The following is a 25,872-nucleotide window of genomic DNA, read 5'->3' as shown; positions in this document are numbered from 1 at the left end:
AAATATTCTGCACAAGGACTTATCACAGACAAACATGGAAAGTGGACGCCCTATCCTTCAGTTGGAAAAACCTATCAGTTTATGCCTTTCCTCCTCTGCCTCTTCTACCCAAGGTCCTCCTAAAAGTCAGACAAGAGAAACCAAAAATGATACTAATTGCCCCAGACTGGCCTCGCCAATACTGGTACCCAATCCTAAGAATTGTCTCAGTACCCAGCTTGGACCTTGCCTCAGACCACAAATACTGTCTCAGCAAAACAGTCAGATCCTGCACAATCAACTACAGACCCTGAACCTGGCAGCATGGCTAATCATGTAATCATACAAACAACACCTCTCAGTAAAGCTGTGATGGATGTCATTTTGGAAGCCAGAAGGCCTAGTACTAGAAAATCTTACACTGACAAATGGAAGAGATTCTGTGCTTGGAATCGAGCACAAGGAACTGATACAGCAGAACCACATATTCCTCAGATGTTACAATACTTAACTGAGATGCTTGACAAAGGCCTATCTTTCTCATCAATCAAGATCCATGCCTCTGCCATTTCAGCTCATTACAATCCAGAGCCACCAATCTTTTCTCACCCTTTACTAAAGCAATATCTTAGAGGAGCCAAAAATTTAAGGCCTCCTAGAAGATCACCATTACCTGCATGGGACCTCAGTTATGTGTTGGAAAAGCTCACCCTGCCTCCATTTGAACCAGCTGCTGATATAAAGTTCTTATCATGGAAGACAGCTCTGCTGCTAGCAATTACTTCAGCAAGAAGAGTTTCAGAGCTACAGGCCCTCATGGCTGTCGAACCTTTTATCATATTTTACCCAGACAGGGCTTCTCTGACAAATCCTACTTTTATGCCTAAGGTGGTTTCCAGTGTGGCTCTTAACCAAACAATTCATCTGCCAACGTTATATCCAAATCCGCAGAACAAAGGGGAGAGAATTCTGCATTCCTTGGACGTACACAGACAGCTAAGATTCTACTTGAGCAGGACTAAAGCTCTAAGAAAAACTGAGCAATTACTAGTGTCATATGCTGCAGGATCAGAAGGAAAGGCTATTTCAAAGCAGACAATTTCAAAGTGGATAAGCCACTACATCCGTTTCTGCTACTTACACCATGGTAAACCTGTGCCCAAGGGCATTAGGTCTCATTCCACTAGAGCTGCAGCTACTTCAGCAGCCTTTCTCAGAGGAGTACCAGCCAAAGACATTCTAGAAGCTGCTACTTGGAGTTCTGTTCACACCTTTACAAAGCATAACCATTTGCCTCTCTAAAGTCCAGGGCAGGATTTGCCACTGCAGTGCTGCAGGGCCTTATAGCCGCACCTAATGCTATTTAGCTTCAGCCTCCCAACCATAGCTTTGGGATTCTACCCAAATGTAATGACTGCAACAGTGAAACACGAAGAACATAGTACAGTTGTGTACACTTGCCATAAATGTAGATGTTCGAGTGTATTCACTGTTTCAGTCCAGGTTATCTTCCCGCCACCCCCCTGTCATTTTACAGTTTATCTTTCCTTCTCTATCTTCTACAACCTGTGTGGTGTATTTGCTTGTAGATGAAGGTAAAGTTTATATTGATGCATGTGTGTGTGTGTGTGTGTGTGTGTGTGTGTGTGTGTGTGTGTGTGTGTGTGTGTGTGTGTGTATATATATATATATATATATATATATATATATGTATAATATTGCTACCTTTTTGGGGGCACCTGACATCGGGGGCAAGAAAAACTAAAGAAAATGGTGTCGGCTGCATGTTTTATACCCTTGACGACCTAACGTCATGAAAGAGAAGACAGCAACCGATGCAGGACCCAAGACTTTGGAATTCAGGCCGACTGAGGGCAAGCTGCCAGCAGATTACCCAAATGTAATGACTGCAACAGTGAATACACTGCTTAACATCTACATTTATGGTAAGTGTACACAACTGTACTTTTCTTGGTATGTGTTATCCTGGGGTTTGACATGAGCATAGCCAGTTATTTAGATAGTGGGTTATTAGGAGTTTTTTGAAATGAGAAGTGGAGGTGGTCGAAGTTATATGGCTTGGTAGTGAGTTCCAGTTTTTGGCAATGGTGCTAGCAAATAGGGATTTACCAGCATCATTTTTGTGCTTGATGACAGTTATGAGTTGCTGATTACAAGAACGTAGGGGTCTAGGAGGTATGTGGGACTGTATAAGTTGATGGAGGTGCTGGGGTTATATCAGGAAAGTAGTATAGTTTATGAGCATCAGTTAGTTGGTTGAGAAATAGCATGTGAGGCTATTCCAGCCAGTTGAGCTGCTTAAGGGATATACAGTGGTGTGATCTATATGAGGCTTCGGTATCAAACTTGGCGATCTTGTTATAACAAGATTCCATTTTATTTAGATCAGCTTGGCAGAGATTAATGAAGATGAGAGAGGCATAAAGAAGGATGGAAAGATGATGAGTCCTTGCTATGTTGGCTTTGGCGGATCTAGTGATAAAGTGTTTGTTCCTATAGAGGAGACCTAGTTTTTTGTTTACCTTTTTGATGGTTTGTGCAATTTGGATGTCGAATCTCAGGTTATTGTCTATTACTACACCTAGCAGTTTGGTGTGTGTGGTTGGGCTGATTTGAATGATGATCTTCGTGTTTCACTGTTGCAGTCATTACACTTGGGTTATCCTGCTGGCAGGCTACCCTCAGTCGGCCTGAATTCCAAAGTCTACGTCCGGCGTTGGATGCTATCGCCTCTTCCTGACGTCAGTGCGCCAGGGGTATAAAAGATGCCAACGCCATTTTCTTCAGTCTTTCTTGCCGCGCGGTGCACGAAGCATAAGCAGTTCGCAAGTGCCGGTCGGCCGACTCCTGAGATTTTCGTGTTCGAATTTCAGATCCGAAGTCTTCATTAAAAGCTAAGTACCCCGTTGGGGAATCTTTTTTCTTGCTCCATACCGATGTCAGAAAAAGTTAATAATTGTATCTCTTGTGGGAAGCAAATACCTCATAAGGACTTTCATTCTTACTGTATTCCTTGCCTAGGCCCTGACCACGATGTTGCTAGTTGTCGGTTTTGTGCTAGATTTAACCAACGCACTGTTAAGCATTGGTACGATTTTGCATTACACTATTTTGGTAGAAGATTTAATTATATGATGTCGTCGGATAGCCATCCGACTACCAGAATTCACAAGAAACGCAAAGAAAAAGACAGGCATCCGAGGTCCAAAACCGACAACTAGGCTTCTTCTAAGCCAGTCGCCGGTTCTCAGTGAAGCGCCTTCGCAGCCCCTGACGCCAGCTACTTTAGACCCGCAAGCCGCTACCGACTCCCACGTGGAGTCGACTAGGCCGCTGGAAGCTCAAGGTATTGGGCCTTAGGAGACTATTCCCTCAGATGGGTCCGGAGCCGCTGAGCAGGCATCGGCTTCTGAGGTTGTTTTCAGACCTACTCAATTGTACATTAAAACGACTTCAGCTTCAAAGGCAAAGACTAAAGCACCTTTAAAGACAAAGAAACAAGTACAACAGCTTCATGGACAGGCCTCCATGCCTAAAAAACAGATGCTCAAAATGGCCGAAGACTTAATTACTTTGATCAGGGGTTCCCATCCCCCTCCTGATAAAAGGCCTAGGCAAGAGACAGAATATGAATCTTCAGATCAGGTTTCCATTTCATCTGATTCCTCTTCTGATCAGGAATACTCTCTTCCTCCCTATGAGAATTCTGATGCTGAAGAATCTATCCCTTCAGCCTCTCCTCCTGAAGATTACTCTTTTGGGGAAACTTTGCATATCATGAGGGAACATTTCCACTGGGAGAGCCAAGATTTTTCAGAATCTAAGAAAAGGCTCAGAGACTTCCTTTTACTACTACAACACAGGCCCCTAGCTATTCCACCTGTGTTAGACATTGTAGATGATGTATTTTCAGAGTCCAGTCTGACCCCTGACTCATTACCTCCAGCTCCTGTTAAGCCGGACAGGCACTATAGGGTTCCTGACTCATAAATTCCTTTTCAAAAACCCTGCTGCTGACCCAGAAACTATCTCTCAGGGTCCCAAAGGGGTCAAGGCTGCTTCTGCAAAAAACCCTACCCCCTCTGACAGGGATTCTAGGGCATCGGACAAATTGGGGAAAAAAGATTTACACTTCTGCTACCTTGGCTATAAGGGCTTTAAATTGTCAGTTTCATATGCTCAAATATCAGCAATATATTATGTCACTGCTTAAACAGAAAATGTTGATAAATTCTGAATGTGCAGAAAACAAAGAAATGCAGGATTTATTGCATGCAGCTGAACAAGTTGGAAAGCATACTTTGCAATGTGGTTTTGATTCTTTGGAGGTCTCCTGCAGGGCCGCTGTTACGGGTTCTGTCATCAGGAGGCATGCTTGGTTTAAGGAACAAAATCTGCCTGATCATGTCAAAGCAAAATTATTAGATGCTGCATTACAGCATGATACCTTGTTTGGTGTTAAAGCAGAAGAGGTGTTAAAGAAAATGGAGGACAAAGCTAAATCTATGCAAACGGTTAAAGATTTCTTACAGGTACAGCCTCCAAGATTTGGCCTACAAAGAATTGGTCCTTTCCAGTGTCAGACAGACCTCAAAGGGGCAGATACAGAAGCCCAAGAGGCAGATCCCAGCCCCAAGGTTCGTACAGGTCTAAACAATGAGGTGCTTCTACCTCCAAAAGTGGAGAAGACAAATCACAGCCATACAAGAAACAGTCCCAATGACTTCCCTCTGCCTGCACCAAGCACTTATCTTCTGGCAGCACCTTTAGGGGGAAAACTAGCACTTTTTTCACAAAATTAGCACATTATAACACAGGACAAATGGGTCCTAGACAGTGTCACAAGGCTACAAATTTCACTTCCATACCCTGACAAAGACAAACTGTTGGCCAGACCTGCCAAAACATCAATGGGCAGAGGCACAAAAGCAAGTCTCATCCCTCATGGACATGAGGGCCATTCAACAAGTACCAGAGCAAGAGCAGGAACGTGGATTTTATTCAAGACTGTTCTAAGTACCAAGAAAGGACAAGACCTGGAGACCAGTACTGGACCTATCTATTCTAAACACATATCTGGATATACCAAAATTCAGAATGTTGACTCTACAGCAACTTCTGCCCATGCTGGGCAAGAAGGCTTGGCTTGTGACTTTAGACCTAAAAGAGGCATACCTGCATGTCCCAATCAGACAAACATGCAGAAGATACCTCAGATTCAAAGCTGGCTCAATGCACTACCAATTCTCTGCTCTGCCCTTTGGCTTATCTACTGCGCCCAGGGTCTTCACAAAGTGCCTAGCACCAGTAATTGCATTCTGCAGACAGAGGAATACATATATATCCATACTTGGGCGACTGCCTCATTCAAGCAGAGAACAAGGACATTCTACTGCAGCATCTGGTGTTTGTAAACAGATTTCTAACAGGCCTAGGGTACACAGTCAATGAAAAGAAATCAAAACTAGTATCCTCTCAAGATATCATATTCCTGGGTGCAAGCTTAAATACAACTCCCCAGATGGCTTATCTCACACCAAACAAACAAAGGCAACTGACTACCTATTTCAACCTGTTGGCAACAAAGGCTCAGTTATCTGCAAGAAAAATTATGCAGGCTTTGGGCTTCATGGCATCCTGCATTCTACTAATTCCATATGCGAGACTGCATATGAGGAAACTTCAATGGTACCTAAAAAGTATTTGGACTCACATTGCCACAGCCTGGAAACAATAATTACCCTCATTCCCTGCCTGCAACAGGAGTTTCGATGGTGGGCGAAGGCTTGTCACCAGAACAAGGGACAGCTATTCACCTTACCCCCAGCCAGGCAGACGTTAACAACAGATGCATCAGATTATGCCTGGGGGACCCACATGGCAGGAAAATGTATTCAAGGCAAATGGTCCACAAACCAAATGCATCTACATATCAAAAAGAGATGCTAGCTGTTCAGAATGCCCTGACGGCCTTCAAGGACCTCTTTCATCTGGGACAACTACTGATAAAGACAGACAACACCACGGTCATGTGGTATATAAACAAGCAGGGAGGCACTCATTCTTACCCCCTTTGCAGACTAGCCATGACTTTGTGGGACACAGCATTGACTTACCAAGTACATCTGCAGGCACAATTCCTGCCAGGAAAGATAAATACTCTGGCAGACGAACTAAGCAGAAACCTCATGGATCCCCACGAGTGGAAATTGGATCCACAAGTCTTGGGCATGATGATAAGGAAATGGGGATGCCCGGATATAGATCTATTTGCCTCTCCTCACAACTACCAAATAAAAAGATTCTGCACAAGGACTTATCACAGACAAGCATGGAAAATGGACGCACTATCTTTCAGCTGGAAAAACTTAGCAGTATATGCCTTTCCTCCACTGCCTCTCCTCTCCAAGGGTACTTCTAAAGGTCAGACAAGAGAAGCCAAAGATGATACTGATTGCCCCAGACTGGCCCCGCCAATATTGGTATCCAATCCTAAGGAACTTGTCTCAATGGCCGGCTTGGACCTTGCCTCAAATACCTCATCTACTATCCCAACAAAACAATCTGATACTGCACAGCCAACTAAAGACCTTAAATCTGGCAGCATGGCGGATAATGTAGTCATACAAAACGCGCCCCTCACTAAGGCTGTGATGGATGTCATTTTGGTGGCCAGAAGGCCTAGTACCAGAAAATCTTACGCTGGAAAATGGAAGAGATTCTTTGCTTGGAATCAGGCACAAGGAATTGACACAACTGTACCAAATATTCCTCAGATTTTGCAATACTTAACTGAGATGCTGGACAAAGGCCTATCCTTTTCATCAATTAAAATTAATGCCTCTGCCATTTTGGCTTATTATAATACAGAGCCACCAATCTTTTCTCATCCTTTGCTAAGGCACTACCTCAGAGGAGCCAAAAACTTAAGGCCTCCAAGGAGATCACCAATACCTGCATGGGACCTCAATTATGTCTTGGAAAACCTCACCCTGTCTCCTTTTGAGCCAGTCGCTACAGCTGATATAAAGTTTTTATCTTGGAAAACAGTTCTGCTCCTAGCAATAACCTCTGCAAGGTGAGTCTCAGAGCTACAGGCACTCATGGCTGTGGAACCCTTTATCATTTTTTACTCAGACAGGGTTTCTCTGAGGACAAACCCGACATTTATGCCTAAGGTAGTGTCCAGTGTGACCCTTAACCAAATTATTCATCTGCCTACTTTTTTATCCAAACCCACAGAATAAGGGGGAGAGAATTCTGCATTCTTTGGACATACACAGACAGCTACACTTCTACTTGAACAGAACCAAAGCTTTCAGGAAGACGCAGCAAATACTAGTGGCATATGCTGCAGGATCACAAGGAAAGGCTATCTCAAAGCAGACTATTTCAAAGTAGGTAGGCCACTGCATTCGTTTCTGCTATTCTCAACATGGCAAGCCAGTGCCTAAGGGCATTAGGCCACATTCAACCAGAGCAGCAGCCACTTCAGCAGCCTTCCTCAGGGGAGTACCAACCAAAGACATTTTAGAGGCTGCTACCTGGAGTTCAGTGCACACCTTTACAAAGCACTATCATTTACCACTCTACTCTAAATCCAGGGCAGGCTTTGCCACTGCAGTTCTGCAGGGACTCATAGCTGCTCCTAATGCTATTTAGCTCCAGCCTCCCAACCCTAGCTTTGGGATTCAACCCAAGTGTAATGACTGCAACAGTGAAACACGAAGAACATAGTACAGTTGTGCACACTTACCATAAATGTAGATGTTCGAGTGAATTCACTGTTGCAGTCCAGGTTACCCACCCACCATCCCCCATTTCTTTGCTGGAACTTATCTGCACTTCTCTAATCTATACAACCTATGTGGTGTATTTGCTTGTAGATGAAGGTATAATATATTTTGGTGCATGCATGTTTTATTGGCATATTTTTAGCCTACCCTTTTGGGGGCACCTGACATCTGGGGCAAGAAAAACTGAAGAAAATGGCGTTGGCTGTATCTTTTATTCCCCTGGCGCACTGACGTCAGGGAAGAGGCGACAGCAACTGACTTCGGACCTAGACTTTGGAATTCAGGTTGACTGAGGGTAGCCTGCCAGCAGGATAACCCAAGTGTAATGACTGCAACAGTGAATACACTCTTAACATCTACATTTATGGTAAGTGTACACAACTGCACTTTATCGCTGGCGTAGATGTGAAAGTTATTGTTTAGGGGAGGTGGTCTGCCTGGGCTGAAAAATATAAGTTTGTTTTTTTGGGGATTGAAAATTAGTTTGATGTTTGTGAACCAATTTTCAGCTAGGGTGAAGTTATTTTGGGTTAGGGATTGCAGTTCGTCTAGGGTGGGGGTGGCACAAATAAGGGTGGTGTTATCTGCGTATTGTAGTATTGATGCAGAGGGTGAAGTTAAGGAGATCTGGTTAGTAAATAGAGAGAATAGCAGGGGGCCAGGAATAGACCCTTGAGCGACTCCGGTGGTTACTGGTAACATGGGGGACAGCTAGTCATGCCAGAGAACTGTTTGCTGATGGTTGGATAGGTAGCTGTTGAACCATGATATGGAGGGGGGGACTTATATTTAGGGTAGATTGGGTTTCAAGAAGCATGCTGTGATTTAGCATATCAAAGGCTTTCGATTAGTCTAAGAATATAGAGGATACGAACAGACCCTTGTTTCTGTGATTGTTAATTGTGTTGGTGAATGATAATAGCACTGTGGTGGTGCTGTGGGAAGGTCTAAATCCATACTGTGATATGGAGAGAAGGTTATTATTTTGGAGGTATTGCATTAATTGTGTGAACAGCACTTTCTAATATTTTGGATTAAGGTGATAGGATTGCTTCTTGACGATAGTTGGTGAGCTCAAAGGAGTTACCTCCTCTGTGCAATGGAATGATATGTGATATTTTCCAAGATGCTGGTACTCTACATTCTGATAGAGACCTATTTATGAGAATAGAGACTGGGTAGGCTATGGCGTTGGCAGATATCTGAAGGAAATCTGCTGGTAGGTTGTCTACTGCCAGTGTAGTAGGCTTGAGTTTTTTTAAAGAGTTTGGAGATAACCTTGAGAAATCAAGCAGGTAGGTTAGAGGTTACAAAATGGTTGAACGTACTTTGTGACAAGTTTTGTAAGACACACTAGTTTGCAGCCATTTCTGGGAGATCGCAAAGAGGTACTTTCTGGGCAATAGGCACAGTTGTGGTTATTCAAACACTGCGTAATATTGGTAAAGCTGTAGGAGGAAGGAGCAGAACAGACACAGGAGGGTTAAGTAGAGTTTCAAAAGGAAGTGAATAAAACATAACACTGTAAGTATTGGAGGGAGGGCTTGTAGGTAAGTTTCTGTACATACAGGATGCCCAAATTAGTTATCTCATATCTAATAACAAGCAGCACTCTCGTAGAAATGCTGAGTATGTAATAAGGACCCTTACAACTATTACGTGGTTTTGGTCTGATACAGCAACTAGCAATAATCAACACACATCAAAAGTGAATAGAAAAACTGACACTGTTAACATAAAATAACCTCAGTGCTGTAGTAATGACTTTTGGCAGAGAAATTCAACCAGTCAAGACAGCTACAGCAGTGCTGTATGCATTAGGTTTAGACTGCTCCGGCCGCTTTTAAACAAGCACGCTAATGGATAAAAGTGTCCTTTTTAACTTAAGGTATCTATAGAAATCCAGTTATGACTTAATGATATAGTAATTTAGTCAGTCAAGAGAGCTAGTGAAGTTCCGCATGCATTAGGGTTAAACTAGTGCTGTCGCTGTTGAACAAAACATATTTATGGCAGAGACACATGCTATTAGCTTTGAACTAGAAATTGGTAGCTAAGTAGTTTTTAGATCGGTAATAACTTTTTTGCTGTGCAGCAGCAAGAGTACAAGTGTGAGGTAATGTTTGTCGCTACTCTGTGCAGGTTAGTGAGTGTGTGTAGGTATTACATACGCAGTGTGTAAATTCTCCAGGTCAAAACACAATTAATACAGGTTACAGTGATTTCTATACAGTAACATAGCTAGTTATATCTGATTCCAGTGATTTCACTAGATGTAGGACGAATCCAACAACACAGTACTTGGTTGCCTGTTGAGCATGCTTCCCTGAGCTCCGTGGGATGGACCGAGGTCAGATAGGTGAGGGAATAGCTTTAGAAATGGCGCCCTAGGCCAAAGGAGACTGATGTTGACTGTAACCGGATGTGAGGAAATATGGGCGGGCTACACCCAAGACAAGGGAAGTGCAATAGGAGAAAAACGATCCATAAGTAATAAAACCAAATAATAATGTAAAAATACTCGTAATACACTTAACCGAATTATGGTATGATAATCCCTTTCATTACTTTGTCTTGTTTGTAGAACTATTGGGTTTAGTGGGAACATAGACTTTTGAATTACAGGATTTGAGCTGCTGTTTTAATTTAATGCTTGAAAGAAATAGCTCTAAATGGGATAGTCTATGGAGAGATTTTTTGGTCGTTCAGGTAGTGGTGCTCAACAGGTTTACTTGGGTGCACTGCCTTGAGAAATCAGGCAGGTAGGTTTGAGGTTACAAAATGGTTGAACATACTTTGTAACAAGTTTTGTAAGACACAGTAGTTTGCAGTTGTTTCTGGGAGATCGCAAAGAGGTACTTTCTGGGCAATATATTTATCATTTGCATATCTATAACCTTTAGTTTTTTAATGCATTGCTGCCAACAAATAGTTTTTTTTTTGTTCCCAAGAAGTAAATATTTCTCTATATATTTAGTGAGGATAATTTTTTGTTATGATAAATGGAATTAAAAGATCAAACCAAAGTTTTAAATCCATATTTACATTAATGAATAACCTAAATGAATTGAAGCAGTAATTAATCAAATATGATTCGGTAGGTCTTGTTATATTGTATTGCATATTAATACTTCGTAACTACCACGGTTTATTAACTTTATCCAGTATTGAATTTTTTTTAATGAAGTAGATTCGTTTGTTAATATAACATTATGTAACACTTTCCAGTAGGCAGAATAAGTAGGATTTATCCATTCCATGACAGTTTTAAATATGGATGCCTTTATATATGATTCAATATCTGGAAAATTTAGTCGTCCTTGTTCCCATAGTTTAATATGACGAATTAAAGCGATTATATTTTTTTAGGGAACCATAGAAATTTTAATAAACTTGTGTTTATCTCTTTAAGTATATGTCTCTCCGGAAGCAACTGAATTACTAACTCTACATACAAAATCTTGGGTAGTAAAACCATTTTTTATTAACTGTAATATATCTTCAAAGGTCAATATTTATTCAGTTTTTCCACAGAAGATTTAATTGTGTTAATGTTATAATTTATTAATATTAACTCATTCAAATCCTTACATAAGGTGATTCCTAAATAATTTATAGTAGTAACTTGTTTTCCTATGATATGATTCTCTTTAACTTGTATTTCTTTCTTTATGTTTAGAAGTAAAAATTTAGATTTTGTCCTGTTGAAGTGAAGACCTGAAATCATATATTTCTCAATATATCTACTTCCTCTAAAGTTTCTTTGGAATTGGATAATAGTAGTATATCGTCGGCAGATAGCATTATTTTAGAGGTGTATTGGTCATAAACATCCACTCCTCTTATTTTTAAATTGTTTCGTATTAAAACTGCAAGAATTTCAATAGCTAGTGCAAATAGAATAGGTGACAAGGGACAACCTTGTTTAGTGCTTTTTGTTAGAGAAATAGATTACAGGGTGAAAGGACCTAGTTTGACATAAGCTAAATTATTTTTGTATATATTCTTTATAAGGTGAACAAAGGAAGGAGAAAATTCAAATAAAACTGGAATTTCAAATAGATATTTCGAACTTAAGGAATCAAAGGCCTTCTCTGTATCTAATCCAATTATCAGCATTTCTTGATTTTCCCTATTCATGTAATCAGTAAGAGTAAGTATCCTCTTGATATTGTCATGAGTGTGTCTATTGTGTGTAAACCCAGTTTGATCATTATCTATTATTTTTGATAATGGAATTTTCATTCTGTTTGCTAAAACTGACATAAATATCTTATAATCATTATTTAATAATGATATAGGTCTATATGAGGTACAAAGATCTGAATCTTTATTTTATTTTAGGATTGGGGTAATTAAAGAATATTTCCAAAAAGGAGGTATTATTGCTTTTGATTGGATTTCTAATGTTTTATGAAAAAGAGAGATTATGTTTGTGGGAAAGAGTTTATATATCTTTGTGATTATGCCATCTATTCCTGGGGCTTTATTATTTTTTCTTTCTTTTATCCTATCTGTTATTTCTTTCTAAGAAATGGGTCTTTGCAAATCTAATTTTAGTTGGATGGGAATTTTTTTATGTTGGTAGCAATTGTATCCATATTTAATTGATCAATATGTAATTTTCCATTTATAAAGTGTTCCATATATTGATGTCTAAATGCATCAAGACTATCTCCTATATCCGAGCATGTTCTTTCCCTTCTTTTCATGATAAATGTTGTTAATATTATTAGCTTTGGAACGTATTTTAACTCTTGCAGATAGATTATGTAGATGCTAAGGGAAGTAGCCAAAGAATTTACTTTTAGTTTTTCTAATGGTAAATTAGTTTTGTATGTTAAAATTTCATTATATTTCTTATTGAATTCCTCTATTTTCTTTTTGATTTCCGGAGAGTTTTGATGTTTTCCGGATTTCACCGACAAAAGTCGAGATTGTAAGTCTTGTAACTCAGAATCCCATTCTCTAATTTTGTTTTTGTACCAACTAAGGGTTTTACCATATATATAGGCTTTTAATGAATCCCATATCATGACTATGTTAATTTCTGTTGTATAATTTATATCTAAGAAAAACTGTAGTTCTGACAACAACCAAGGTTTAAATTCTTTAATTTTGTGATATATGATGGAATTCTAGAAGAAGTAGTTAATGGTTTAAACTCACTTTGAAATTTCAAAACTAGAGAATTATGATCTGAAAAAGGACATGGAATTATTGAGAAATTAGTGATCTTTAATGTAGGTCATGAACAACAAATATTGTATCTATTCTAGTTTGTGTACTAAACCTATAATCTTGGTGGGAAAATAAAGACTTTTCTTGTTTCAATTTAAATGTGTCTATTAGATGAAATGATTCAGTCCATTTTTTTTAAAGATTTTGCTATAGAGGATATACAAATGGGTCTCTTGTTAGTTTCAGAAGTATCCAAGATACAATTGAAACCTCCTCCTTAAAGCAGGTTTTTGATGTTATAGATTGTACCTTCCTCTTTATCCATCACAATAAAATCAGGCATTTGTTAACCGGGATGATTTAAGCAACATTTCTCTGAAACAATGCTTTCTTTTCAGATTGGTAATATTCAATCTGAAATGGACAGTGTCGCTACAAGAGTTAGAGAATACACTCATGTTTTCCGCCTTTAACAGCTATACCTTTTACCTGCTGTTCTTTGATGACACGCTGTGTAGATGACTGGTCCTGCTTTTGGCTGATAGACTGTGCTTGAAAATTCAGAGGTTGCAGCAGACTCATTTAAACATGTAAACCTGGAGGTTGCTGCTGTGACTCTGAGTAACTTAATGAGCAAATACAGTTTGTCCTTAACTTTATGTATCAAGTGCATAGTTTGATCACTCTGTGCCGAATGAATTTCAACGTATTTGCTCAACTAAAACTGACCAAAAAGTCTTCTAGGTTGCTGAGTACTGACAAAGCATGTGTGGCAGGGAAAGACTTCCTTGTTTGAATGCCTCATGGCCTATTGTGTACAATTACAAAGTAAAACTCTAAGCATCTTCAAATTAGTCTTAATAGGATTTGCAGGTTCATTTACTTTAAAATCTCATCTGTCTACTTCTAGATAGCTGTCTGTTTTAAAATAAATTTTTTAGTGGTCTCCCTAAAGCAGCACTCATTTCTGGGTAGTACTGCCTTTTAGCAGATACCCACTGTCATTGCTACACATTACTTTCTCAGATAACAGTAAGTTAGTGCTGCTTTGCTTTTATCCTTATGTCAGTATGCTAGCATTTAAGAAGGTCTTTTCTACAGGATCCGTTCTTTGGAGTTCACTCCCCTGGGAGCTTTTCAATATTAAAAAACAGTTGTAAAGTATTCAAGGTCAATCTCTTTCCCGATACAAACTGTGAAATGGCCTGTAAATGCATGTCAGACAACGGATGTGATATTCTGTACATCAAGTAGCCTAACTTATCTTAAGGTTTGTGTTATTTGGAATTTTGTATATATTCTGTGCATTTTTTACCTGAATTAATTTTAATTGCATGCAGTCTGCATTACCTTACCTTCCATTATTATTTTCTTACCTTTGTTTGTATTTCCCTTTACTTTATCCTTCTGTCCCTACTTCCCAGCACCTCCACAGTTTCTTTTACAGTTTTCTTCATAAACTCTCTTCGCACTGTCTAAAGGTTTGCCTTGCACCATGTGGACTAGTTTCTTTGATCTCATGATCTACTTGTTAAAGGAAAAACTGGTATTTTAGCTGTTCTTGTCCTGCATTATGTGAAAATATGTTTTGTACTTTACCAACTAACTTTTGCAAGTCATAAGTCATAAGTTACAAAGACATGCATCTGGAGCCTTTCTCCCCGGGCCTCCGCTGAAAATTGGCTTCGTTCCAAGTCGGACTTTCCCGGTTAACAAATGTTAAATAAATAAATAAATAATGATTTTTTTTATAGTAAAATATGATAAACAGATTGCATTTTTTCCTTTATTTGAATAGTATATGTAGTTCGTAGTGTACACCATGTATGTCTGCTTCTAGTGGGTTTAGTTGTGCATAAGTGGTTTGTTTTCTTCTAATACATTTGAGACCATTTATTTTAACTGTATTTTATCCTTGGCCCTTTAATATTTTCTATTTATTTGTCCCCCATCCCCAGCAGAAGTAATGGCTGTAAGGGAGGATGCTTTTAGTGGAGACTTTTCAGATTTGGATTAGTTTTCAGCGATAATGGTTGTGCGGTTCACTGCTGCACTCATAACCACAGGAAGCTATGCAACAGGCTATCTGTCCAGACTTTCAAAGCTGAACACACTTCCTCCTTAGCTAAGCTGACATTACCTTTCCTATTGACGTCTCCACATTTTTGTTATAAAGATGGCATATGCCTGACCATCTTCAAATCTTTCTTGCCACACCAGGTATTTTAATGACATGACATTATTGTCTGTGAAGAGTTCAGGACTATGGCCTTTTAGTCGTGATGCGTTTATGTCCAGGCCTACTTGATCTAAACAGCTTGTGATGTAGTTGCTAAAGTCTGTCATGTTCCCTGATGGTAATCCAACAGACATCCCGTCTGAAAAGTAGAAGAACTAAGAAGTCTAGGGATGCCAGAGCAATGGAAGACTTTGCTAAGGTTCCCAGTTCCAAGAGTCACAGTAGTGTGAAAAAGCGTAATCACCACCCCAGACTTGTCCATCTTGCCCAAGGCCTCTGTCACAGCTGATTTGGGGGCTACCATGCCCTCATTTGTTAGCACATCTAACCAGACTAAATAGACTATGGATTTGACTGGAGAAGGTAATGAGATGTCGACCCCTGAACACTGGGTGATTATTGAACACCAAGAGGGGAGTTTACCATTGCCAGTTGTTGAGGAGAACATCTGCTCATTACTGCTCAGAAGTTAAAACCCAAGGACATCCCCCCCCCCCCAGCCCGGGGATTTCCAAATCGCATTGGACATTCTCAGTCTCAAGACCCGCTCTGAGGCCTGGAAATCTGCCAAGCAAAAGCTGTCCTTTGGCTAGTTTCCAATCTTCACTATCCTCTTTTTAGGATTGAGTTGAGCTGGTTCAGGTAGTTTTCTAGTTTCCACAGAGCTTACAGTGTTGTCCAGGCAAGCCCTCCAAGAGAATGTGGGAGACCTCTCTAATAAGAGGCATTGAATCCTCAGACTCATAATAAAAGAGATAATCTGGGTTGTAGAAGCTAGATATCCCCTCTCATCTTAACAGGTAATGACAACATGCTTGCATCTGATTCTCTTTCAAGAACCTGTTTATGATCATGCTGTCTTGCAAGTGAGAGACTTCCAGTGGGTAATCCATGAAGTGCTCCCCTCCACCAGAAGTGAGTCATGGAAATTGAGGGCTTTGGACTGTCAACATTTATTGCTTTTCTTCCTGTATAGGAAGCACTCCATTTGATATTGATAGCTTGAAGCCAGATTCCCAGGCCCATGCTTTAAAGAGATGTTAATTTTTTTATAGAATAGGGTAATCTTACAAATTTCTGTATAAAAACCCTGTGGCAGATTGAGACAGTGTTACTAGAATCTGTAATAGGAAGTAGGAAGTAGACTATGGTCCCAAGTATGGGACTGCATTAAGGAAGGAGTGAGGGAAGGATTACATTCATGTTCAAGATATAATAGGTGTGAAAAGAGGGGGATGACCGGTCTAGCTAAAAGAAGCAATAAAGTAGGTTCTTATTTAAGAGGAAAGTTTAGAAATAGAGGATAGGAGATGTCTGTGAGGGTGCCACAAAACATCAGCGCAATGCATTAGCAAGCCAAGGTAACCCTGGAGAAAGTGATGGGTAGGAGATGGAGAATGGGAGGAAGGTATTGTTTCACTTGCACTGAATAGCTTAGGACTGACAGGAGAATTTTGGCAAAATAGGAAGAGGAGTTCAGGAACTCTGTAGACGAGACAGAAGTAGAGAATACATTTGTCACTGTATTTTTGCAGAGGCAAAAAGACCATGTACTAGCATGGAAGGTGTAGTGCAGGATTGAATTAGACTGATGGGAGAGTGATTTGTTGGCACAGTTTGAGCCACAAGAGTTTCATCCCTGCATGTATGGACTCTGTCAGTCCCAAGGAGTGTACAAGCACTTTAGCTGGGATCTCTGCGTATGATGAAGTTTGCGTTTGAAATAAAGTCATCATTGCAGGCACTGTGGCTGGTGGGGATGTGGGGGCATACAGAAAATCCCTTAGCCCATGCAGAATAACAGCTACAATCCACTGTTCTTGCCTTCTTCCCCTGATGTCCTGTGATGCTGTGGGTGAAGAAGAACAAATGTGTTTGAATGGCTTATATGGGTTATCACCTGGTGGGGAGCAAAAATATGTAAAGATTTTGAATGTATGGGGTAACTGGGACATGGGCAAAAGTGTAGAACATAGGGCTTGTGTATACGGAAAAGGGACATAACTGATTTACAGAGGACAGAATCACACCAATTAGTGCACTTCAAGATAGAGGATGGAGAGAGAAGGTATGTGGGTGGCAAGTATAAGAGATGGTTTCCTGATGGAGGTGAGAAAACAGTATTTCACAGAAATGGGGGGGGTTAGTGTCCTAGCATATATTTCCTGATGCAATGACAGAATTCATGTTATCAGTGGCATTTGCAATTGCTTGGAATAGAGCAAAGAATGGTTGGGGAAAGTTTTGAGAGGGGTAAAAGCAATGGTGTGTACTCAATAGGGCAAAGGTCTTTTTTCAGCCAGCAAACCCTCATTTACGTGTTACTGGTCATCTGTTTCAATCAGCATCTTAATATGTATTGTTTTGTATGATGTTAATATGTATTGTTTTGTATGTTACATCATGCATACCATGTCTTTGCACCAAATGCTAATAACACTTGGCTTGTCAAGGTAGAAGACTCGGAGAGCCCAAGTAATGTAACGGGTAAATGAGGAGGTGTGCTGTGACTAGTGCTAGTTTTCTGTTATGAGAGTCTTCATTGCAGAATTCCACTTTCACCCTTGTGTTTGCTGATTACAAGCTTGCACAGCACAAGCAATAATGCAAGTATTTTTACCCTTGCAGGTGAGTTCCTCTGGGGCAGCAGCACGAGATGGCAGACTTAAAGTTGGGATGCGTATCCTGGAGGTCAATAACCACAGCCTTCTGGGAATGACTCACACTGAGGCAGTGCGTATCCTGCGAAGTGTTGGAGATAACTTGATAATGCTGGTGTGTGATGGGTTTGATCCCAAAGCTGCTGCTGCAATAGAGGTAAGACCATAGTTGTGAATTAGATGGAATCTTTACTGAAGTGTGTATTCTGAGCAGCATCATTGATCCTCTTGACTCTTATTGTATATCTTTTCTCTGTAGTTCATGAAACAATTTTTTGTAACAAATTGTCAAAACTGGTAGACTGCAAAGACTAAAGATAGTCTCTGTCATTGCTAAATACTAACACAAATGTAGATGAATTTTAAGACCTTGACATGACATGCCTTTGTTTAATTCATGTTTAATTCATGTGAGAGGGCCGCATTTATTTTGTGCGTTTATGTTTTGGGAGAACTTTGTTTCCATCTTTGGTAATGCTGCACATCTTCTAAATCTCCATACTTCACAGTTTAGGGAAATAAGTGATAAAAAAAATGGTCGGGCAATGGAGCACCTCTCAGAAAAGAGCAAATAGAATAAATCAAAAAACAAAGAAGTGAGAGACAGTCAGTGAACTGTAATTTATTGAAAAATAAAAAGTAAACCAAACAGAGTAAGAGCTTTTGTGTCTTATATTGACGCTTCATCAGACTCAGTACAAGGCACAAAAAGCATATTTATATACTGAGAATGACCCCTTTCATTATCAGTCAGTCAATTAAATATGGAAATTAACGGTACATTAAGCAGACATGTCATTCACTATAAATCTGTGACCAAAAACACACTATAAAATCTAAGACATGAAACCTGAAAATGTAAAAATGTATACACCATGTAATAAATTATACACTTATAGAAAGCATAGAAACAGCATAAATAAAAACAATAGAATATATGTAAAAATGCTAAATAACCTGGTTAAACCAATAAGAATCAGCATATGATGAAATCTTAGACTATCAATAAAACATATGCCATAAGATAGCAAACTATATTAATACCTCAGATGCCTGGCACCCTAACTGGGTATTACTTTACTTCAATTATATTAGATCCCTTAAATTCAATCCATCCGCCTTACCTTTCTTGGGCAAAGTTAGTCTAGACAAATATAAAATCTTTTATGGCCTGAAATATAACGTTATCAGATTTCATAAACTATTGTCTTCGCTAAAACTTTTGCAGGCGTTCATTTCCCTCCAACCAATACATCTAAATCCCAATTTAACTCTAAATGGTAACTTGATAAATCTGGACAATTTCCCCCTTATTAAGGATAAGTGCATGGCAGACTTTTTCTTAGTCAAACATCTGATGTTATCCGAGATCAGGCAAACCTTCAATTTATCCAATAAATATACTTTAATAACTAGACAAATCTTTGAACTATTGAATCCATACTATGATCATCCTGACTTATCTAGAGAAAATATCGAAATTGCCAAGGTTATTTGGAAACTTCTTCTGCTAAAAAGAAAATGACTTCCAATGTATATAAGTTATTAATCTCTATCAGATCTAACAATTTGCCAGTATTTTCTAAATTCTGGTCAGATAAGGACCAGTATAACTCCCGCACTAATGAAAGAGGCTTTCAAATCAAGTATTAAATATATCCCTTTTAAAAAATTATTTTATACGCAACTCATGATCACCAATAATGCGTATTTAACACCTGCAATCATTAATAAAATTCACCCCAACTCGTCTTCTCTGTGTCCATTTTGTAAGGATCAAGTAGCCGATATATATCACATTTTCTGGAGCTGCAAATGTGTGTACAGACTATGGTGTGCCCTTAAAGTTATTCTGGAGAAAATGGGATACGAAAAATCAACACTTTCTTGGCAATTTGCTTTATTACATATCCCTCCTGATAATATTACTAAAGCTCAGCTCAAGGTGGTGATTTCAATTGTCATATTTATCAAATATTATATCTCATTGCATTGGAAGTGCCAAGCCGCACTAACATGGGAAGGTCTAAAGGAATTGGTAATTAGGCATATTAGGGCACAAAAGTATCTCTTTTATAAAGGTAATCACAAGTTCTGTTCTGAAAATTTTTGGAATGTATTATTTGATTGTCTTTTAACCTGAAACACTTTTCATTTTTGTATTATATCTCCTTAATGTATTATCTGTTGTATATATTGTGAATGATATGGGCAATGTATAGTTGTATATAGTTTTTGTTGATGTTTGTACAGTGTTCTTCTGTGGTTTGTATTGTTTGTCTATAAGATAATAAAATAAAAAGATTTTCAAAAAAAAAAAATAAATAAAACATATGCCATAAAAGAAATACCTAAAATATCTAATACAGAGGTACTCTTAAAATAATGTTGACCCCTTGACATGCCTTTGTTTAACTCATGTGAGAGTGCTGCATTCATTTTGTGCTTTTGAGAATTAAGAGGGAGAACTTTGTCTCCATCTTTGGTAATGCTGCACATCTTCTAAATCTCCAAACTTCGCAGTTTAAGGAAATAAATAAGTCAGCTTACTCGTTCATTGTCTTACGAGTCACATCCGACTCTGAGTGACCCTGTGGTAACAGCACTTATTCTGTACCCCTAAGGAATATGTACATTATCCTTCCAAAACAGGCACATTTTTGAAGAATTCAAGCAGGAGTTACTGTAGCACACACACTGGAATGTGTTTTTATATTTAAAATATATATATGTAGTTTCAACTAAAAGCATGAGAGAAAGAAATCTTAGGAAAGGGTGACAAGGGAAGAGGTGGAAATACTGGAGCCTCAAGCCAACATAACATTATTTTCTGTCTAATCAACAGGAAGCTATATAGATGCATATGAATATTTAATCAAACAGTAAAATAAAAGAACACTGAATGCACCTACTTTTTTTAAACATGCAGTAAAAGTGTTTCAGGATTTGGTATATGAGGGTGGTTTGATCCATATCTTTGTGACTCTGGAGAGAGCAGTATTTTTGCTTTTGATTTATAGTTTCTGTAACATAGATGTAAAGTGAAGCCTGATAGTACTTAAACCTTAAAGGATAATTTTTTTGTTTTTCTTTGCTTGCATTTCACTTTTGCACATATGAAGGGATTCCACCAAAGTAAATGAGACTTTGAATCTTAATCCCCATCATCTGGCATACCTTCTCCACCTTGGACTAAAAGATGCTAACCTTAGTACAGTGGGGAAACATATGTGACCAGTCTCTTCTGATTTCTTTTAAACATGTCCAGTATTGGTCTGAGGCACTGCAAAAACTTCTATGCCACCGTTTAAGGAGCAAAGAAGCAAATTTTTCCATGCAAGCTAATAGAACACTGAAGACTTAGTAGACACAGAGAGTACCAACAGAAAGCAATTCTCTGTTTAATAGTGCTGATTCCCTCTATAAACTAACTTTTTTCTAGGTGCTTTTGGCTCCCATCTCTACTGATTCATCAAGCCCTTCCCCCCATGGGACTGTGTCCATTCATTCCCTTGTACTAGAGGAATACCTTAGTGTAATATGAAGACAAGCAGCATCCAGGGGGATATCATCCAAGAAAGCTATGAGTGTTCATAGGTAGGTACTAGGCTATTGGCCCTTTGCTTGTATCCTTGCTGGCATCCCAGCAGTGATCCTGTTTGTGTAGACTATCCCCACCCTTTAGGTGGGAAAATTAGCTTCTGATTTTATAGTGGGGACCTGGAGTCCCTTCCCCTTATGAATGCATGCTTGCTTCCATATACTTGCTAATGAAGGATACCACCAAGTGGTAGCTTGGTGAGCTGAAAGCCTACCCTGGTATGTGTATTAAAATTCTGTCCCTTCTGTGAGGGATTACAGCCCTTGACCCATTCATATGCCCATCTTCCGTAGCATTAGCTCCTTGCATCATCTCATTCAGGGGGTGCCTTCTCATCCCAGGAGGAGGATAGTATCTTTCAGTAACTGTATCTTATTTCCAGACTCTGTGGAAGAGTTGGGTGCTGGTAAAGCTGTCAGTAGTGGCTGGGTCATATTTTTCAGTTATGCACATTAACTCTTTTGCCCTTTGGGGTAGTAGGCTGAGCTGCTGTGTTGTGCTCAGTGTGGGTGCATGGTTCCATACATTTTTGTTAGGCTAGAGTGTTTTGCACACCTTGATAGGTACATGCATATTAAGTCACATCCCTGACTTAACCTCATGTGACAGGCCTGCAGTTATGGCAGTATTATTTCATTCACTGTGTTGGGTGAGCCAGCACTTGCAACATCAGCCACTCGCTCCCATCCCCTGCTGGCTTGCTCCTGCAGTGCTGTACTGGGCTTAATTCATCCTTGCCATGGGGCAGGCAAAGAACAGGTTAAACTAAGTATCATGACTTGGCAGGACAGTTTCAGTGAAAAAGTGTTGGAATTCAGAATGTGACTGAAAGTGGATAAAATGTAGCTGATTGTTGAAGAGAGAGGTATTAAATAGCTACCTGGTACTTTTAAGTGTAAAACAAGTCCAATCAGAATGTTCTTGTAAATTTTTTTATTTTTTTATTTTAGTTTATAGACCGCATTCTTTTCTCTGTTATTAATGTCTTAAGTTATCTTATAAAAACTTATTTGGACATCATAAAGTTTGTAAGATGTTTCATGCTGTTACTTAAAACAGAAGGTTGATATTTTTGCAGCAGCCTTACTGTTAGCTACTGGAATGTATATTAAAAAAAAAAATTGAAAAATGCCTATTTGGGTACAATGTTTTTTGACCCCTGCCCTTTGCTTGAAGCAAGACTGTACTATTAGAGAATGTCTGTGTTATGTGTCTCAGTTCAAATGTGGTTTCATGAATTGTGCTTCAGTTTGTTTGCATCCCAATTGCTGTGCATGCCAGTAGGTTAAAGTTGTTGCAATGGTTTACCATGTTCCTTTGCAAATTTCTGTCTTTGGAATTAAGTAATGCCGAAAAGTCAAATTACAATTGATTACTTTTTTTCTCAGGTTTCCCCTGGTATTATAGCAAACCCTTTTGCCACTGGCATTGGCAGGAAAAACAGCATGGAGAGCATCTCTTCAATTGACCGTGACCTGAGCCCAGAGGAAATGGAGATCATGCAAAAGGTAGGAAGGCTGCAGTTTATCATTTAACAACAGTAGGCCATCTCGGGATGAACAGATGTAAAAATGTTTACTTTTACATAGTGAACAACTTGTATGTATACAGTGCAGAAACACTTTAGAGGTAAGAAATGTACCTTGCAGACTTTTGCAGTGTAATCTAAGTATACTAACTAAAACGGTTCTAACCTAAGTGTCCGTTCCCCACACGCAATGTGTCTGTGCGCATCTTTCATTTATTTGTGCATATTAATTGGTAATCTCTGACTGGGTAATGCCAGAAAGTAGTAGGAGGGGGAGGGGGGGTTCGAAGTTAAGGTGATATCAGAGCTTGTAGTAACAGATGCGTGAAATTGCTGCAGAGGGCATTCTTGAGGAGAGTACGAGATGAGCCTGGTGAATAGATGGTGGATGATTATTTTGTTTAAAAATGAATGCACAAAACTTGTAGCCTGTAAAACAATTTTGAGTAGAAGAAAGTTGTAGTACTGCATAAATCTTGTAATATCTGTGAGCTTATCAGTATGGTGAGTAAATAGCATAGAAGCACTCTGGTTGTTGCCTAACCTGTCTGACTGAACACGCTAAAGGAAAGGTGTACCAAATGACATGAAACTACTTGTAACTAGCTCAGCAGGATTTGCAACTACATGACTTGCATGTGACATTTGTCTGGAACTGCCTCTAGGAGAAAATTCTCCCCTCCTCCCCACAGTCAGTCGCATATTTGGACTTGGGAATTTATGACTGGGTATGACCCATTTGCAGTAGATGCCCAGGTGAAGTGCTCCAACAAAAAGGGTAGTGCACATTAAAAGTGGAAATACTCTTAGAAATTGTTGCAGTGTTAACTATTGTAGGTCTCTGACATAGAGATGCAAAGTGAAAAAATAACATATTTTGCATTGGTGAAAATACTGGGATAGATGCACAAGTTTAAGATGAGTAAGGTTATAAGCCTAAGATGGTCAAGATGTAGTGTCTAGGATAAACATAGCTTGAAAGAAAAGTAAATCACTGAAGTTAAAGGCGGTAATGAGAAAAGTGCATTGAAGTACAAATGATACTAGAACTACAGTGACAGAACCAGGTAGAGAAAAGTGTTAAAAAAGCTGCTCATGAGTTAAAATGTGAGATGTGACTAGTGAGGGGATGTTGGAAGATCATTTCCATTGTTTAGAAATGACTACAGAAACAAGAGGAGTTTGTTAAACAGTTGGTTTTAATGAAGGATAAATGTCATAAACAGATGGTTGCCACTTATATAGTATAGCATTTCAGATGGGAAAGTTGCCACAGAATTTGGTTGATAAAGGATTGAGTACCTTGGTTTGTAGCAATATATTTTTTTTAAACAAGAAACATCTTTATTAAATTATCACTTATGACACAAGCAATCATACATTTGCATAAATGAAAACAAGCCTTATTGTCATCATCCCAGCTGCAAGCATTGTATATCACAAACCATATTGATATAATCCCAGTTGTAAACATTATGCATTATCGTCAGTCAGATATATTATGTAGCTCATTCAAGTTCTGCCTTCTTTTAAACCTAATTCCTCCCCTGAATGTATTGTTCCCACAATTCCCATTTTTTCCCAATTTGCTCATAACATTTTTTAAATATCCCAATTCCAGTTGTTTTTATCTCTGTTAGTATATTCACTACCTCTAGTACAGTTGGTTTAGACTTTGATTTCTATTTTTCTAGTAATTCTCCATACTTAAAGTCAGCAAGACCTTACTATGTCTAGGTACTTCCGATTCTGTATCATACCTCAGAAAAATAATTTCCCTAGTTATACCAATTTACTCAACCAGTTTCTTGGACAGAGTAGTCTGGAAGGAAAGTCTGCCAACTCATTACACTCCTAGAACATATATTCCCAATTACCTCTTTCTGCTCCATCAAACCTCCAACATTTGCTGTCTACCTGAGGAAAAGTTATCTGGAATCTACTTGGGTTATAGAAATATGTATGTAAACATTTCCAAGCAAAAATCCTAAATCTTCTAGATTTTGTTGCATATTTGGGAGACATACATATATGTCCTAATTTTTCTTTGTGAATTGCTTTTCCAATCTCTCTTCCCAATCCTTTCTAACCTCCTCTGATTGATTTTTATAGTTACCATGCAATATTTTATATGCTCTACTAATTAATCCATTTTTAATGGCACCTTCTGTTCTAGATTCTATTAAAAACTCTACCAGTGCTGGTCTTTCATTTAGGACCCCCCATTTCTTTCTCTTTGCCTATACTCTGTCAATCTTTGCTAGGGAAAGCAATCTCTAACCTGCAGTCCAAATAAATTCTTGGTGTCTTCCCATTCTATTACCTTTCCTTCTCCAGTTATTTGCTCCCAATACCTTGGTTCCTTTGCCAGTTTTCTCCAGTAAATTCCAGCCCCCTCTTGCATGTGGTCTGTATCCCTAATTGCAGTCATGCCTATTGGCAGAATCTCCTTTCTCCATTCCCATGTTGGCATAGTTCTTCGAGTACGTTCTGCTTCTTTCTGACTATAGTATCCTGTAGGATTATTGTTCTTAAAGATCTTCATCCAAAATCCCAGCCTCCTCTTGTTTCTTGAGCTTTCCCCCATATTGTCATCATCCCTTCCCTTTCCACTTTGAATTATAGGTTTCTGCTTGTGCTATGTATAAGAGCTGTAACTGTGTAGCTCTGAAATATCCCTTCAAATCTGGTAATTGTTCTGTTGGACAAATCAGCTTATCCCACTTGACTGTTGCAGTCTTCCCCTCCCAGTTAAAATCTTTCAGCTTTTTATTGATTGCTATCCACAACTTCTCCTCTGGTTGATAAAAATGTCCCTGACGTGTACAAGACTAAAGGGACTAAAAACATTTTTAACTGTTTGTAAC

At 39.0% G+C, this 25,872-nt stretch overlaps 1 protein-coding gene across 15 annotated transcripts in view; it reads left to right on the top strand.

Moving 5' to 3' along the window:
- Positions 1-25,872, top strand: part of SCRIB (scribble planar cell polarity protein) — a 2,800,411-nt gene that overhangs the window by 1,456,789 nt on the left and 1,317,750 nt on the right. For all 15 annotated transcript variants that reach the window (XM_044067477.1, XM_044067487.1, XM_044067486.1 and 12 more), the window contains 2 exons: positions 17,845-18,033; positions 22,866-22,985. In XM_044067477.1, the coding sequence (XP_043923412.1) occupies positions 17,845-18,033; positions 22,866-22,985 (309 nt within the window). The remainder of the gene's footprint in view (positions 1-17,844; positions 18,034-22,865; positions 22,986-25,872) is intronic.

This window comes from Protopterus annectens, chromosome 3.part1 (genome assembly GCF_019279795.1).
Source record: "Protopterus annectens isolate FY-2018-M chromosome 3.part1, PAN1.0, whole genome shotgun sequence".
Lineage (NCBI taxonomy): Eukaryota > Metazoa > Chordata > Ceratodontiformes > Protopteridae > Protopterus > Protopterus annectens.
This window is presented reverse-complemented; position numbering and strand designations above follow the sequence as displayed.